This window comes from Anguilla anguilla, chromosome 10 (genome assembly GCF_013347855.1).
Source record: "Anguilla anguilla isolate fAngAng1 chromosome 10, fAngAng1.pri, whole genome shotgun sequence".
Taxonomy (NCBI): domain Eukaryota; kingdom Metazoa; phylum Chordata; class Actinopteri; order Anguilliformes; family Anguillidae; genus Anguilla; species Anguilla anguilla.
This window is the reverse complement of record NC_049210.1, coordinates 14,912,332-14,930,466: the sequence shown is the minus strand read 5'-3', so window position 1 is coordinate 14,930,466 and position 18,135 is coordinate 14,912,332. Positions and strand designations below refer to the sequence as shown.

The 18,135-nt window shown below is 43.0% G+C and overlaps 2 protein-coding genes across 3 annotated transcripts in view; one reads left to right on the top strand and one right to left on the bottom strand.

Annotated features, from left to right (window-relative positions):
* Positions 1–6,594, top strand: part of LOC118206562 (leucine-rich repeat-containing protein 75B-like) — a 40,295-nt gene extending 33,701 nt beyond the window's left edge. Inside the window, exon 4 of the mRNA XM_035379373.1 lies at positions 4,451–6,594. Coding sequence (XP_035235264.1) covers positions 4,451–5,048 — 598 coding nt within the window. The 3' untranslated portion in view covers positions 5,049–6,594. The remainder of the gene's footprint in view (positions 1–4,450) is intronic.
* The window catches only part of ggt1a (gamma-glutamyltransferase 1a), a 63,955-nt gene extending 46,632 nt beyond the window's left edge, over positions 1–17,323 (bottom strand). The window contains exons 1-2 of one of the 2 annotated variants that reach the window (XM_035379369.1): positions 17,190–17,323; positions 12,068–12,117 (exon numbers count right to left, since the gene is read on the bottom strand). Coding sequence is in view for 1 of the 2 variants with exons in the window: in XM_035379368.1 (XP_035235259.1) it covers positions 17,190–17,191 (2 nt within the window). In the remaining variant the exon portion in view is untranslated. The remainder of the gene's footprint in view (positions 1–12,067; positions 12,118–17,189) is intronic. The other variant, XM_035379368.1, reaches the window with a different exon arrangement.
* Between the last annotated feature and the right edge of the window lie 812 nt (positions 17,324–18,135).

Genomic DNA, 18,135 nt, shown 5'->3' with positions numbered 1-18,135 from the left:
TGCAACCTTATTTGTTCATGATCTGTTCTGCATGTCATACTATACTACTGTTGAGCGTATGGTAAGTATCAAGAACTGTAGGCTAGTGCAGAAGTGCTTAGTGTAGTGCGGAAATACATTCTGCTATAGATTTCTAAAGATTTCTAAAATCTATTTGTTCTGACTTAAGTCAGACAATATTGCTAATTGCTATAATTGCAAGTGCATGTTTTGCAAGTAGCTGAAGTTGTGTCTTTTTGTTTCGATTTATGTGAGAATCACACCATTTACTGCCTACTGCATTGACTGTGGACCCCAGTACTGGCCCAAACAGTCTGTTACAATAGAATTCATTTGTAGCTCCCATGTCCAGCAATTGAGCTGTAGTCCCTCAGGGTTCACGTTTCACCTAATATCTGCATTCTCTGCAGAAACAATTACGCATCAGAGTGCTCTGGGTGTTTGTGAAAAGACCTGTGTGTTATTCACACTCCTGCCTGCCTCACTGATACCACTGAGAGGAAAAGGGATGCTCTCTGAATCCACTCCCAAGTGCTGCGCTCTTTCAGAGACTGCACTTGCAGTTGATGGATAATGTTCATAGTTAATTATCATTAATTATATTAGTATTAAATAGGGTCTTCTAAAATTATAGTTTGTGAATTTTCAAGTAAATACTTGGCGAAGATGTTATATTTTAAGTGTTCCCTGCCACAGATGCAGTGCTGGATTAGTACGAAGATAAGACACAGAAAATGTCGACTGTAACATAGCATTTCCATTGGGTGGGAAGGAGAGAATGTTCAGTAAAATATTCAGCCTGGGTTATCTGAAGCTGCTGCTCACTATTCTGCTGTGAAAAGAATATTGCTGAGTGCGGCAGCACTTTCATCTCCTTTCGTTTATCCGTCTGTTAAAATGCAAATGTATGCAAATACATAGATACATCCAATGCAAACATGAGAAGTCTAGAAGAAAAAAAAACTATTTTCCAGTGTATGAGGGCAAACCTGTTGCACAACATATTAGCCAATTAGTAATCTGATCTTTGGAAGTAATCAGGTTCCATAGATCCGATTGAGATATTTTATATATACTGAAGCAATTATTACTGAAGCACTATTTCCGTGCTCTCGCCCGGGATTTGAACAGACAAGCTTCACATCCCCAGTCAAGTTCGTAAAAACCATGTTTTCACCCTGTTCCTCAGAACACTCGAATGACCAGGCTACCGTTTTAGAGCACATACTTTTGAAAGAGAAAGGCGTGGAGCGCTCTGTGCTCAGAGCGTAGAGAACAATGGACTCCACTGCCAAGTGGAGCAAGAAGCTGCTCCAGCCTCACAAGTACCATTCTGTGCCATCCAGTATCTGCTGCAAGCTGCAGACACCAGCCAAGGGCTTCAGGGCTATAATAATAATAATAATAATAATAATATAAGAATAACTATAGTTAAAATTTCATTTTTGCACCGAAGACATCCAGTAACTCAGCTGTCACCTCAGTGTCCCTGTGCTCCAAAAGCAAAGCCCTATACGGGTTGTAGTGACATGAAGCACTGAAAAAATGTGAAGACGCTTTAGAACACTTGGATAGAATTCTTTGTTGCATTGATCGGAATTTCGGGGGGGGGGGGGGGGGGGGTTCAGACCCGAAATAGCCCTGGACCCAGCAGCATCGCTGATCTGAGCCCACGCAGGAACTATTGATTGGCCCGAGCAGAAGACAAACAAGCTGGCTAATTCCATGCGTGCATCGATGGACAGTGATGAAGCACGCCGTGAATGAGCTGATCGGACTGGCGTACAAGCCGAGGACTGGATAAGCATGTCTGTGGAGACCAGCATGCTTGAGTCTACCTTTCAACACAGCAGAGCACGTCATCTGTGTATGCGTTTAAAGGATCTGAGGGTACACGTGGTCAGCAGGGCTGCTCTGTATTTAAAATAGGTGGAATTACATTGCTGTATTAAAAAAACATAAAATGTGTTTTTTATTGTGAAAACGGATTCCGGACACCTTCACGAGAGAAATGGGCGAGGAGGCTGAGTGTATTAATTGTGGTTCACTACAGAAATCAATAGCTCCACAAATCTTGGCTCCAGTTTGCTGAAGGCCCTTTTTCCTGGCTCACGCAGAACAGAAAGTGGCAGGTATAATGACGAGAGACAGCAAATTTATGAGTCTGCTGGCTGGGGGGTGTGCAAAATAAACTATGCAACCATCTGGATTATAAATATTTCCTAGTCATCTTATAAATGAATTTTTAATCTGACTGTGGCTAGGTTCGTTTCTTGACTCCACTGGGTTTAATTAGTGCGATGAGAGGCATTAAGTGTAACACCACACACTGAGTGAGGAAAATATTACATAATATCCCTTTAAACAAATCTGAGGCTCACCATTGTTTTCTGCTGTAAGTCACCCGCTGAGGTAAAGGGGGACTACAACATAGTATTGAAGGCAACATCGATGTCTATTCTACCAGTGGTTTCTCTTGTTTCTTAAGAATTAGGCCTGGACATAGACAGGGAAACTGAAGTGTCTGTGACTTGACTCTGTAGTAGAGAATACCAGAAGGTGTCGTTGCTGGCAAAATTGTGTGTTTATCGTTTTGTTTTTTGTAAAAGCGCCCCCTTTTATTTTGCATTCAGCACCACTGACGTGTCATCCGTGGCGGATTGCCACCGGCGTGCTGCTCTATCTGATCCCGTGGGGATCTGAGACGGGCTACAGTAAGAGCAGCAGCTGCCTCCCACACTTCAGTCAATGCTCATTTCTGCGCTTCTCTGGGGGCCGCTCGCTCTCCCCCGCTCGCCCCAACCCCCCGTCAGAACGCAACGTGAACGAAACCCGCCCCGCGCCGGGGAGCTTGACCTTTGACCCCGCAGTGACGGAGTTGAGCTCCCCATGTGATGACAGCTTTGGAGCCATTGGCTGACGGAGACACGGGACGGCACAATAGGGACGGTCGGCTTGCTCCTCGCTGTTTCCGCCCCCAGCCCCATCCCCTGTAAAAACTCCTCTTCCCTCGCACTTTTTTTCTGCTCTATTGCAGACGCGCAGGCAAACCCAGGCACTGGGCTCTCTGCATGGTGCGGTCACCCCAGGCCTACCCGGCCCCCTTACTCTAACACAACAGGGGTAACACAAAATGACATGAGCCACTAAGTTCCCAGGACACCACAAGAGGATGCAAGTGGGAAATATATATATAAAAATATTTTTAAATCCCTGAATCCAACCCCAATCCCCAGGCTCCCTACTCCCTAACATCCTACACAAGTGCAGAGAAAGAACCAATACATTCTGTTAATTTGTTCCATCCTGTAGGTTTTCAAAAACCTACAACATTAACAAGCGCCCAGCTGACTGTTTTTCTCCAACTCCAACTCTGGATCATAGTATTGCATTATCATTTCTTTGTTTAGCAGACAGCCTAATCCAGAATGGTTTATACAGTTTATATCTATGTAACATATTCATTTGTATAGCTTGGAACTTACTGAAGAAAGTTGGGTTAGGTTCTTTGATCAAGGGTGTGACAGCAGCGACCCATGTTGGATTTGACCCCCCCCCCCCCCCCCCAACTTCTTGAGTTACAGGCCTAGTTCCTTGAACACTGCACCATACAAGTTGCCACTAGGTCATTCACATGTTAGGAGAATATTTCTTTATCAAGCACTTGACAACTGATGTGGTAAAGGGTATCTTACAGTAATAGCTGCAATTGTACCCTTTTCCCTGTCCTGATACTAAGTACTATGGCTAAACAATGAAGGAATGGGCCTGACTTTTTGGGTCACTATGGGGTTACATAACAGTTCCGGGTTTACAGTATAATTAATACTTTGTTTCCTAATCTGTACTGGGTTCTGGCATGTGGCTCTGGCTGAGTCGTTCCTGTTCATCAGCCGCTGTCATCCGCCAACCACCCCCCGCCCCCCCCCACCCTTCCCCCCCGCCCCGGAGCCCCAGGGAGTCCGGAGCTATGCACATCAGCGGCCAGCAGGCAACGCAATCAATTGGCTGTGCACTGACTGACACATTTTTAAGTGGCTTCTACAGTCAAGACATAACATGGCTCCTTTCAGATCAATGAAAGGGAAGGGACTTATTATGGGAGGGCTTACGCAATTAACACAAGCAGTCACACGCGCGCACACACACACACAAAGTAAAGATAATTTACATTGTTAACTGCCGGGTGATATGTGAATGCGCAATCAATGAGACAATTACGTGACATCCTCTGACACATCATAAAATGGAAATGAGCTATGGAGGGGGGGAAGACAAAATGGAGGGAGAGAGAGAATTTTGATTCCCCCTGATGCTCAGCTGACTGTGATCATGTCAGGGCCCACCATCATTTTCAAGCATATGAGAGCAGAGGTTCAGAAGTTCAAAAGTGACCTACACATTCAGAAATTGAACATCTCATGTTTCTTTTTTTCCCCTTCTCCCTCAGTCTGAAAACTACACTGCAGAAGAAGCTGTCCAATGACATCGTGAACCTGTCGGGCATCCCACTTTCCAGCAGAGATGTCCACCGTGTGCTCTACTACCTCCAGAACAACGGCGACATGGTGGTGTCCGTGGACCTGAGCTTCACCGAGCTCCAGGACGAGAACCTCAGGCTCCTGTTGCCCTTCCTGGGCAGCCTGCCAAAACTCACCACCCTTGCCCTCAACGGCAACCGTCTAACCCTGGCCATCATTAAGGACCTGTCCGAGGTCATGAAGGACCCAAAGAAGTTCTCCAGCTTGGCCTGGATTGACCTGGGCAACAATGTGGACATCTTCACCATGCCCCAGCCCCTGCTGGTAGCTCTGCGCAGGCGATGTAGTCTAAAGAGCAGCCTGCCTACCATCTACGAGTATACCGAGGGGCAGCCCTACAGCTACCACATGGAGACCTCCATCGAGGAGGCCAGCCACTACGAGGAAGAGGAGGAAGAGGAGGAGGAGGAGGAGGCAGAGGAGGAGGACAAGCTGGAGCTTGAGCCATGGGGGATTGGCGAGAAGAAGGTTTCCCAGAATTTCACCCTGCACTACTGTGAGAGGTGATTGCCTCATCATCACGTACCAAGCTGGCCTGGTCTTGTTAGAGGCCCCCCCCCCCTCTCTGTCTCTCAGCGTTCAGTTACCACCTTCTACAGCCTTGCCCCTACCTCCCCTACCTCCCTTCTGTTTCCTGCATAGGCAAGTGTGAGCCGGCAAGTCAGCAGCAAGCATTGAGAGGATCCTCTATCCAACAGAGTACCCTAGACCGCCTCGCCTCTAGAAGCAAGAAAGCTAGCAAACTAACAAAAAACAGAAACTCAGTCACAAAACCTGAACTGGATGACAAGGAAATTGCTGAAATGTGGTGTTGCCTGTGACTTACTGTGTTGGTTGATGGTGCTCCTGGAAACAAGGTACGGTTTCATTGGAGGGGGTAGAAAAGAAATTTGAGAACGCTCCCCTCCTTCTTAGTAGCGGCGGTGGCAACGGCGGAGCAGATTCCGAAGATCTTGGTGAGAAAGGCTCAGATCAGATGGACTGACGCAAGAGTAGCATAGTGGTGGTGCTGACTGGAGCCGTAGACCCAAAGCGTGTTTTCTACCAGGACTGAGCCTGTCTGTGGCCGCCTGGGTCTAGCTCCACATTGTGTGTGCTCTGTTAATCTCCCAACAAAGGCTATGAAACAAGTTCAACAGACTATACAGCCGACGACCCATCACGTGACACGAGCAAAACTGCAAAGTCAAGACTTTTCGCTTTTTCCCCCCCTTTCTAAACGTTCACTTGTGTCACTTGTGTAGATGTGAATGCCGGTACAAAACATGAAACTGTTGTGTTGCAGGGGACTTTTTTTTGTGAACTGGGGATGAACAAAGCAGTCTTAGAAGACAAACGGGTAAGACTCAACAAAAGGCCATGTTCGTTAACTGTCTACATTGGTCTAAAACACCTCAGTCCTATTTTTGCTAATGTTATCTTTCATGGTGGACTATCTGAATACATTGATTGAACCAAATGCAAGGTCAGCAGCCTTACTGTAATTAAGCACTTGATGAGTGAGTGATGAATAGGTTTTTTAAACACAGTAAGTCATATTGTGTCAGGCTGACAACCTTATGAAGTACTTCAAATTTGTACTAATTTTAATGTAGATTGTACAGATCATATTACTGGATATGATAGACAGGCCCATGAAAAAGATCAGAGCAAAAAATGAGAAATTAAATGAGATGTCTCAACCCAGAAAAGTGCCCAATGAATAATTGCCAAAGTTGCTGTTACCCTCTCATAATCCAACCCTGGTATCTAAAATTCTAAAATCCCATAAAAGGGGAAGCAGGAGCAGGTACAGCTGCAGAGTGGAAGACACAGTTTCCTAGTAAAGTAAATTTAAATAATAACTATAATATGAATAAACCCCCAGCCCCCCCCCCCTTTCCAATTAATCACAGAATAGTGAGGTGGTGCAATAGAGGGACCGCAGAGACTTGCCAGGTTCTGAGTGAGGCTCTCGTTAATTATGTGGCTTTTTGGGGCTGGAAGGCCCGGCCCGGGATCCCCTGTGCGGCCGAGCCATCTGCCCGCTGCTGATGCACCGCCAACGCGGTGGGTGGGTGGGGGGTGGTGGAGAGGGGGAGGGGGGAGAGGGTCAATAGAGTTCCTCTGTTGAGGACATCCCAGGCAGGTAACAAATTACTGCAAAGCCGACCCAGGTCTCTATCTGACAGAGGAAAGGCACACTAAACGAGTGTGTGAGAGAGAGAGGGAGAGAGAGAGCCAGGAAAAGAGAAGGGACAAGCTCTGTGTTTGTATTGTATTTAATATTTAATTTTATAGGAACCTGCCCCCCCCCCATCCAAAAAAAACAGGACTGTATATGTACGGTAACATTTACATGGGGGTCCCAGCCGCCCCCCCACCCCCACCCCAGCCAAAACAAGGAACCTTTAATTATGTTGGATGCCAGGCAAACAAAACACAGGCCATTTCGAAAGCCGGTTGAAAAGATTTGGGTTGTTCTACTTTCAGTGTATTCAGCGAGTTTGTGTATTTAACCGTATCGGTGGTGTTCCCATCATTTTAACTGAAAATCAAGATTCATTGTTGCAGCATAAAGCTGTAATTTGTTTTTCAAGAGTGTGACTCGACTGTTAAATATTCCTTAAGCAGTGGTCTTTGGCAGTTCCAGTGAGGTGCTCAGTGTTGTTTGGACATGCTGAAAGGTTCTCATTTGGCCAGCAGTAGCGCTACTGATGCCCAGGAGCTGGTTTCTGTCCATTGCCCTGTGGTTTGCCGTGCACTTTTATTAGACATACGTGCAGACTGGAGTCTCAGTTTCTACTGTCTGAGATCTTTCGGTTCAACATTTATGGTTATTCCCTCTGTAAATGAAGCAAATCAATATTTTAACTAGTACAAAACTATTGAAAGATCTTAGAAAATAATACAGAAAGACCACAGATCAGTGATAGCTATGTGTTTACCTATGGATTCACACTTAAGGTTGCTGATTTAATTGAAACATTCAATTATATGAATAGTATTATCAGTATTAATAATACGTGTAAACAAATATGGTAATAGGTCAACCTTTCAGCGGTATATTCTGCTATTCAGTTTCAGTGTTTTTTTGTGTGTACATTTTTCCTCCATTTGGTCCATGAATTGTTGTTCCAATTTAAATGATATGTGGCATTCAGTGTCCTGACAACTGTACAGTCTGTGATAAAGCTATCACCTTGTTTCTGCAACCCATTTTTAGTGCTAGAACATTGTGTCATTACATGTTCTTTGGTAGTTTCAAGATGCGACAAAATATATGTGATTACAGTCTTTCTTACTGTTGAAGATTAAGCTCTTCTGCTGGAAAATGACCTGCATAAAAAAACCGCAACACAAACGGCAATAAACGTAAAAAAAACTGCAACACAAAATGGCAGACAAAGAACAAACATAGCCAGTGTAAGTACACTATTGCCATCACATGGTATTTAAATGTGAAGATATTCAGTTCTGTAAACATTGACCATCTGGCACAAGTTGAAAAAAATAATAATAGCGTATTAGGTTTGCAACATTTTCTTGACAAGACAAATGCCAGGAGGAGGTGAAACTCAATTATGTTTAGGTCATATTTGTGTCCGTGTGTCATTTGTTTTTATAAATTTCATCTGCATGTGAGCCATGGGTCAATATGTCTGTTCCGTCTCCTGTATACTGAGAAAATAGAATTATAGCTTCAATAAAAACAAAAACATTAAATTATAAGCTAGTATCTGTGTTTTGTGAGTAAGAGCTATACAAGAGAAAAATGCATCACCCAAAGACATGCTATTGAAAAAGCCGGTGTACTGTACACAAACTGTTGGAGCCTTAATGCTTGGTGGATATGCATTGTGTATGCTGGGTGAGTGGGTAAACTGTGGAGGTGGGGGTACAGGGAGCAATTCATCTTGTGAGTGGATTGTGCAGACTAGAGGGATTTTTTTTTATTTCAGAGAACCATATGTTGTGTTTACCAATTCACATTTGTTTGTTGGCAGTCTTGCAAGCAAAGCCCTGTGTGTGTGTGTGTGTGTGTGTTTTTGCTTTCATTTGTGCGTGCAAGGAAGTGGTTCACATTTGAAACCTGTTTATAAACTACATTTGGAGGGACCTCCCCATGTGTTCTGTGGAACACAAGCAGGTATTGATGAAACGATAACCCACAGGACCAGACACGTAAAGACAGCAAGAAATATTTGCTCTCTTGTTGAATGCGTATTTACATATATGCGAGAAAAATAATTTATGCAAACCACAATCAACTATTGCACCTGAGGTATTTCATCTTTTAATTCAGAAGGCCACAGAAACACTATTGTATATCAGATTATTTATACAATTGAATTCATACTGCTGACCTGGTTCACTGGGTGGTGTTAAACTGACAGGTCCACAGTACTTTTCTACTGATCCAAATGGCTTATAAAAAGGGCATTTCCATGAATATTTGGCACATTGCAGTATACATACACTACTGCACATACATTTACCAATTGGAGGACTGTTTTACCTGTATGTAGTTAGTCAATTGAAATTTTGTATGCAGTATTCAGCTAGGTTAAAATATAGAATATAATTTACTCTATATCTGCCAAAAATCCAAGCTTAATTTTTTTTCCTGACACCACAGTACAGTACGTATTTCATGGTTATTGTTTATTCTACTGACGGATAGTCTTATCCAGAAGGAACTGCAGGGCTGTCATGGCAAGCTACATATAAAGCATATCATTAGAGCTACAAGAACAAGCACACAGATAACAGTATAGCATGCAATGGATCAGTGATAAAGCATGGCACTAAAATACAGTGGCAAGATAAGCACTCAAGCATATCTGATACAAGTGCATATGCAATGTTTTAAATGATTGTGAGGAAAACCGTTCCTGATCTCAAAGCACAACGTGCCAAAACGAATCATGACCAACCACTGGAGTAATGTTAGAGCAACCATGAAGGATTCTCTGTATCAGCTTCCATCACACTAGCAACGGCATACAGCGGTGTATTAACTCTGATTAGTGATGCATCACACTTCACTACAGGTATGGGGTATTGTGGTACCAATAGCAAGTCATCTACTGCAAGACATTGGCAGTACTATCTACTATCAGACCAGCTGCTGGGCCCTTACAGGAAGATCTTACAGGTCCCAAAACCAGATGGTAAGACCCTATTGGACTAAGTGGGGGGTATAAGGCCAGGCGAGGAGTTAAAATTCTAAATTGTTTCTTTGTGAAATTAGTAAAAGCATATTTTTGTGGCAGTTCCTGAGGGGAGTTGATGGAGAAACATAATTTCCATAATTTTCCCTGACTCATTTTATTTCACCAAAAAAATATAATAAGATTTATCATGCACATTGATATTTATATCCGCCTGTCCCATCCAAACAGACCTCACGGGTCTACATTGCCCTAACAGGGTTCCCGTCTTGCGCCCGTCCATCATGCTTGCCTGCCTGCGGACTTTGACCTTCCTGTACTGGAAGTGTGGCCGCGTCTTTTTCCGCCTCACCGGGCCTGCGGGCGCTCACAGCGAGGACGGGGCCAGGCCCCCGAGCAGGCTGGGATTGGAGAGAGGACGCGGCGCCCCAGGGCCTACTGTCACTCCGCATGGGGCTCACCGCCCACTCGCTGACTCACACTGATCACAGTCTGCCATGCGCACAGCGGGCAGTCACTCCTGTAGCTGTTTCAGTGGAGCAGCCTATATCCGTTTTCCTACATACAGTATGTACAGGTGGAGTGGGTAAGCCAGTATGTCAGGACCATCTGAAGAACACAACAGTGACCTAAATTGGCAGATATTCATGAATTGTCCCATGGATGCCTCTTGTTCGCAGAACAATCTATGCATACATCATAGGATAATCGGAAATGTCAAACATTCACCAAACAATACCTTATCTGTTCCTTTGCTGAGACTTGATATTGAATGCCAGGTTTAACAAGTTTTATTTGCAAGTTCCAACTGCGGACTGTGCAAAGCAAGGATGCCCTGCCAACCCGAGGCCAGTCTGAACCTGTCTGAGCTGAAACGGGTTATGGCACACTCCACTCACCGCTGGAAGAGACTGCTGGGGCTTAGCATTTTCATAAATGACCAGAGGGAGGAGAATCAAGTTTCTGCAGTGTCAAGAGTGGCAGTGGAATCTATAAGCCTACTGTAGGAGAGCTGGAGCTGATCCAAGCTAATGAGGGCACTTCTCAGTGGGGTAAAGCCCATTATTTTAATGAATGCAATCATTTATTAGCTTTGAAAATGCCTTCATTGAGGGCAACCTCAACTGTTTACATCTCCATGACCCACTTACAGAGCTGGGCTTTTACAGTTGCAGCACACATGCGGGTCCTCCCTGAAGGAGCAGTGGCAAAGTCCCTACCTGTACCTGAACCAACCACCAAACCTCATAGCAGCTAAACCACTTTGTGGCCTTCTCGTTCCTAAAGTGTGATGTGTAGTCGGGCTTGGCTAGCGTGTGACTGGAGTCCTACTGGGATAACCCACTAGCTGAGGGTGACCAATAGAGGGTATTCTTCCTTCTGAATCAAGCAGAAAAACCAGTCCTCTTACACAGCAATTTTGCCCTGTGCTGTAGGAAAGACTCTCTTTTAAGAGTTGTTAAACCAAGGTAATAACTCATTAAAGAGCAACTTCAATGAAGAAAATACAACTACATACAGTAAGCTCCATAATGTTTGGGACAAAGACATTTTTTCTTGGTTTGGCTCTGTACTACACAGTTTTAGATTTGCACTTTACAATGTACCTGTGACTAAAGTGCAGATTTTCAGTTTTTATTTAAAGGTATTTTTATACATTTTGGTTTTGCCATGTAAAAAAAAGGCAGTACTTTTTGTGAAAAGACCCTCCATTTCAGGCACCAAAACATTTGGGACAAATGGCTTCACTGAAGTTCCTTATTAGTCAGGTGTGTTGAATTACTTTCTTAATGCATGTTTAAGAGAGCTTTCAGTGTCTAGTCCTAATTCTAAGCGTTTGATTGCCTTTGGAGTCTGTTATTGGCATTTGTCAACATGAGGACCAGAGTTGTGCTAATGAAAGTGAAAGATGCCATTGTGAGGCAAAAAAAAAAGAACAATCAGAGATTGGAACATCATTAAGAAGAAAGAGAGCACTGGTGAGCTCAATAATTGCAGAGGGCCTGGTAGGCCAAGGAAGACTGCTACAGTTGATGACTGAAGAATTCTCACCATAATGAAGAAAACCCCAAAACACCTGTCAGACTCACTCTTCCAGAGGCAGGCATGGCTGTGTCAGTGACCACTGTCCATAGAAGACTTCATAAACACTGATGACCAGGTTACAGTTTGGTAAGAAGTACTTAAGAGCAAAATGTGAAGGCTGAATGGAACAAAACACCCTTCCATAATCTGTGAAATGTGGTGGTGGTGGGGGTGCTATGGTTTAGGCATGTACAGCTGCCACAGGTACTAGCTCACACGTCTTCCGTGATGATGTAATTGCTGATAGTAGCAGTAGAGTGAATTCTTGGTATTAGAGGAGAATCTTATCTGCTCAAGTCCAAGCAAGTGCTTCCAAACACTTTGGATGGTGCGTTATCCTATAACAACACAAAATAAGCCAAATCAAGAAAAAATATTTGTCCCAAACATTAGGTATATATAAGGTGATATTTACTGTAAATATGGTTAATGCAATGATTAAACAGGCCTACATACAGTATATTCTGTAAGAATTGACCATTGATGATTACTGGTTTTGGGCGTGCCACCATGTCAATCTTATACTTGGAGCTGGTTAAGGCTGGGGGTGTTTGTGTGTGTGTGTGTGGGGGGGGGGGGATCTGGATGCATGTATACTTATGTGACGTCTTAAGGCTTGTTGTCTAATCTGCCCTCAAACCGTGAGTCATTGCACAACCCACTTCCATTTTTTTTTTTAATTACCAAACTAAAACTGCTCTTAAAAGAGTCAATTTATTGCATAGAACGGGGGGCTCCCTAGAGTCCTGGTAGTATTTCCAGTCTGATTCACTCAGTTCTGGACATCTAGTCGTCTTTCAATATTACGAACTGAATTTAACTCATTTATTTTGCTTTGTGAAGAACCATTTGCAATTTTACATGAAGTACAACATAAATTTTTTGTATTGCACTAGCTATAAGTGCATTTTCATCTGCAGTCCCTGGGTAGGTCACAGCAATAAAAACAGAACACTGATGCAGAATATTATTGAGAGTAAGAATAAAGGAACAAATGAATGCCTCCTCTGCTCCTCAGCTAATGTGTGCTTTGAGATGAAAGGCACTATAATGCAGTTCCCATTGCTATTCATCATTTTTAGATGTATTGCTCGTATTAGTATTATCTCAAGTCAAATAACCAAATTAGTCAGGGCTCCACTTCCCCTTCATTGTTTTTCCTGATTGAGTGCAGTGGGAAAGCCCAGAGGATTCACCACAGCTGCAGGAGTTCCCAGTCTGTCAGTCTGTCTGTCTGTCTGTCTGTCTGTCTGTCCGTGTGGGGTTGGGTAATCCAGTACAGTCCAATACAGATCCATGTGCTAGTCGGGGGAAAGAGTAACATCCCCCCCACCATCTTTGTTCCCGTGGCGAGACATGGAAATGTGACATTTCCATCTGGGGGCTCTGAAAAGGTCACTGTGCAATAGTAGCACTCTCAAGACCACACAACGCCTCCTCTCTGGCTTGAGGGATGGCTTATTGGCAAAGGCATTCGATAACACAGTCTTAATCTGTCATAAATGTTTAAGCAGTTATTTCCAAGTTTGAAAAACAAATAATGACGGTTTAAAAAGTCAAGTGCAGTGATCTGAAACAATGGTTTGTTTTGCCACAACCTGGCAACCTGAGCGCATGTTGTATGACAGCCATCCCTTAAGTCCCCACCTACATGTCTGCCTTTTATTTAACAACCTATGGTGTAGAGGAACATCCAATGTCACTATCAAAGTCAGGTTAAAGGAGACGACTGTGGACCCATGCTTTACTGTACTCCCATACTGGGGTATTTTACTGTATGGTATACTAGCTGGTTCTTGGTTTCTGTGTTTCAGTTCATGTTGACCCCTTTTTCACACCCATCTGGAATAGCCAAATGTGTTCTGAACTCTCAACGCCCTGCTGTGCCACCCGTACCTCTCACAGGTGCACCGCTCAAGGGCATTCGCCCACATTTCACTCACAATGGTGCTATAGCAAAGGGCCAGGGCCAGGGCCAGGGCCAGATCCCCTTCCCTCACAGATGAAGCCACTGTAGTCAATGAGTACCACATTGTGAGGACTGCTTCGGTAATCCTAGGAAACCAAGGACAACAAAACCCCACTGTTGACAGGACAGGGCTAGTTGTGTGCTGCCAAAATGGACTCCTGGTCATAGATGGGTAGGCTGAAACCTGGGACTCTTAGGACCCGTGCCTTTATTGACTGAGCCACTTGGGAGCCGGATGCTTCAGACTACTGCACCATCATCGCCCAGGGGTACTCCGGTGTAGCCTGAAGCTTTATGTAAACAGTTTCATCTTAACTTACTTCATCTACTCTGTCTATGATTTTGCCCATCAGGGGCTGTATGATGCATAATAATTCATTCATTAATAAATAAATAACTTACAAAGACTGGCTAATCCTTTCTTTCCTTCTCTTTTGAATAAGTCATCAAACTAGGTGTCTAAGATTTACATCCGAATTCTGGAGCCAAAAACCAGGATGCCTCCCTGAACACAAGCACCATCTAACGGCAATATCAGGGTGCACCATGCAGCATTGGTTATGATCATTGTCCGCACGCTTTGCATATACTAATTTTCCTCAGAGATGATTCCACACACATCAGACGCATAACTGTCAGGTTTCACAGATTGATTTTTTACTGCACTGCAATACTCAAAATCCCTTAAACAGAAACAGGGATGTATATGTTTGACAGATTATTTTCAAAATATTTTGCATTTGGATGGGCACTCTTTCACTTGGCAGTGAATACCAATTGTAGGCTTGATTGCAGGCTTCACGCACATGCTAATGAGCCAGCCAGTCTAATAGCAATGTCTGCGTACTGACATTGCCTGACATGATTGTAAATGACATGGAGCTAATTGGTTAAAAATGACTGATGTGCTTAATTTGCTATAAAACAATGTTAGCGTTATGTGTATTGTTAATTATCAAATACACAAAACAGACTGGATTTTATTTTCAATGAATTTCAAAAGACAGCGGGACCACTCTTCTTTTCTATGTCAAGGGTAACCTAGAAACAAGCCAATCACAACCATAAGTGATTGAGAGAGAGTGATATTTTCACTTGCGTAGACACTGCGTTCCTCAACTCCCTGTTTGAGAGTGCTGGTGAAATTAATATTCACCACTCAATCCTTCTGTTATCGCATGGAACAACGCAAACACAAAGAGTATTACAGAGTAAACTAATGCTGATGACATAAATAACGAGATAGGAAGGGTGGGATGATTGTATCTCATTCCTACCTACATCATGCACACCCACTCCTCCCTGCCCAGGTCATGTGGAGTACACAATGTTCCAGCAAGATGCTAGATTGTGTGGTCACCTTCCCCATAACTATCACATACTTGGGTCTGTGCAGATGCTTTGCAATACAATGAAAATATAATGGACAGTCCCCCCCCCCCCCCCCCCCCCCCCATTTCTTTATAATAATGGAGAAAAGGGGAGGGGTTATACATTAATCTCAATGAGCCAGGATGGGTGGGTGTATTTCAAGACACCATGACAAGGTTGAACTGAAATTATACCTAGATCTGACACTTCCTAAATTAGTAACTGGAACTGACACCTGCACAAAATCTTGCCCATAAAATTAATATCTCTTGGGGGCGACATAGCTCAGGAGGTAAGACCGATTGTCTGGCAATCGGAGGGTTGCCGGTTCAAACCCCGCCCTGGGCGTGTCGAAGTGTCCTTGAGCAAGACACCTAACCCCTAACTGCTCTGGCAAATGAGAGGCATCAATTGTAAAGCGCTTTGGATAAAAGCGCTATATAAATGCAGTCCATTTACCATTTACCATTCATATTCAACCTGTGGAAATGTATGGCACTGTGAGAAAAGCTTACACTACACTGGACATTACACACATCACAACACTGCAGTCAAATACAGTGTGTTTGTGCTACTAGCTGCGTAAGAACAGTCGGAAAAAGCTCTTTATATTCCTGTAAAATGCATTCATTGAGGTCATCCTAGGCTTCAGGGAAAACATTTCCTAGCCCTCCTGGGATTGTTTTGACAGTTAGGTGCTCTGGAATCACACCAGCTGTCTGGTGAATAATAATGTGCACTTTCAGGTGGATTCACAGAGCATTAGACAATGTAAATAATGTCACCAAGCACCTGTGTTTCTTCTACATTCTGTGAGTCTAGCTTTTTGCAGTTCATTAGGAGTGAACAGAAATAGCTTCGTCAGCATATGTGACGGTGGTCAAATCTGTGATGAGTGCTGATAATAACAGGAAATAAATGACTCTCAGGAAAAGACTTGAAGGACATCCAAGTAGAAAACAACGGAAAAAAACACCAACAGGCATAAATCATTACCTCAAAAATGTAGAAAAACACATTTCCTTATAAATACCAAGGGAACAGCAATAAACAGCGAGGATTTGTATGAAAATACATTATAAAATAATTTGAGAGGGGAAAACTTTAAACACTACAATGGCAAACAATTAAACTAAACAAAAGCCATCCACATAATCTAGACCCTATCACACTAGTGGTTGAGGCTTTTTGCATGTAAAGGCTACAAAAACTATCCTGATTATCTACCATAGATAGAAATACAGACTGATGTGACATCAGGAATCTTACTGCATGTACCAGACCAAAAAAGTCAGTGTGCCAACATGAACTTTGCTGTCTGAGGAAATGTATGCATATGCAAGAAAAAAGTAGTGAAGGAAATGTTGGAAAGTTCAGGCATTTAGGCATACACACATTATAGGGCATTTTCATTTACTGTTACAATTATTCTTCCCGTTACAATTATACTGACTAGGTCATATGAATGTAATATTGGACTGCTTATACTTCGGTTAAAATTTAAACACGTAATGACTACTGACATGTCAAAGCTGTCTGATGTAAAATCTCATAGTGCTAGGCTAAATATTTTCTGATTAAATGAGCAAAATCAAAAACTGCTACACCTATACTGACTCTCCCCAAGTAAATAATTATTAAGGCATCTGTATGGAGACCCATTATGTACCTTCTCAAACAATATCACAAAACAAACATAAATACACATCAAATTCAAGTTTCCTCTGGAACTATCAATATAGTTAATTATAAGCTGGCTTCATGGAGTCTTTATTGTCTTTAACAGATATCTGTCAGAGCAAATTAAATGGTAGTTTTATACTTTTCTTGTGTCAACAAACAAGAAATTGAACTCTGTATCTAGAAATTAATTAATATGCTCACAGACAGCTAGCTTTCTGTCACTCCTTGGCCCTGACTTGAAGTGATATTTTTCCAATGGAAAAATGCTTCGGGCATCACCCACAGAACATTAACTCCTACTGCTATGACTGCATCTCTCATCCTTAAAAGCCTTTCTTGACCTGGAGGTCAGCACTGAGAAATTCAGGAAGAATACTGTATACTTACATACACAGTCTTTGGGCTCACTTGATTCCAGGCTAATCACAACTCGTCCAAAGTGGTCTGACATATGAACGGTTGGAAGGATTTGAACACGTTTGATGGCAGAGTACCTACCTTTGCGTAATCTTATTCTTAAACAATGTGTTACTCCTCCACCCACTGTCCTACTCTGCCAAGTATTGTGCTGACGAAATACCTATTTCCTGCCTGACGGTTCTCACTTACTTTCATTTGGCAAATAAATGAAATGGAAAGGTGATGGTAATGGTTTCAGATTTTTGTAACCTCAGGTTTTTTGAGATGACCAGTGCTGTGCAATGAAAGGTTATCTTCGCAGGTATTTAGTAAACATTCCAGTTCTTTCTTCTATATATTTCTACTATATCTTGTACACAATGTTAGGTGTACGTTCCTGTGCATAAAATGCCATCCAAAGGCAATTCAGTATTTATTTTGGTAATTCTTCGGTTTAATTATTATTACTGTTACAAGGGACACCTGTAGAACCACAGAGCAGCACAACCTTCCAATTCATGTACGTGCTCAGAAACGAGATTTTCTTCATGCAATACTGTGCACCTGTGCTGAATTTATTCCTCCAATCATGATCCGTCATGTTCAGTTATTGACGGGGGGGATCAGCTGGGCTCTACCAAGCAATTTGGTCAGGCATGTCCACACACACAGTGCTTTTACAGCCATCCACAATGATGGATAAGGCTACGCAGTTTCATATGCTTGAACATTGTGAGGTCTGGGACACCATCTAGTGGCAATCCAGCATACAAACATTTTCAAACACAAGTGAGAAACTGTCCATTTTGAGCCCTGAAAAATTCACCTCTTGATGATGACCATTAGGTGGTGCACCTGGTCTTGCAACATAAAAGCCCAAAAAGCATTTATGCTGCATTTGTCCCATCTAACATTCAAACTGTAAAGGAATTGT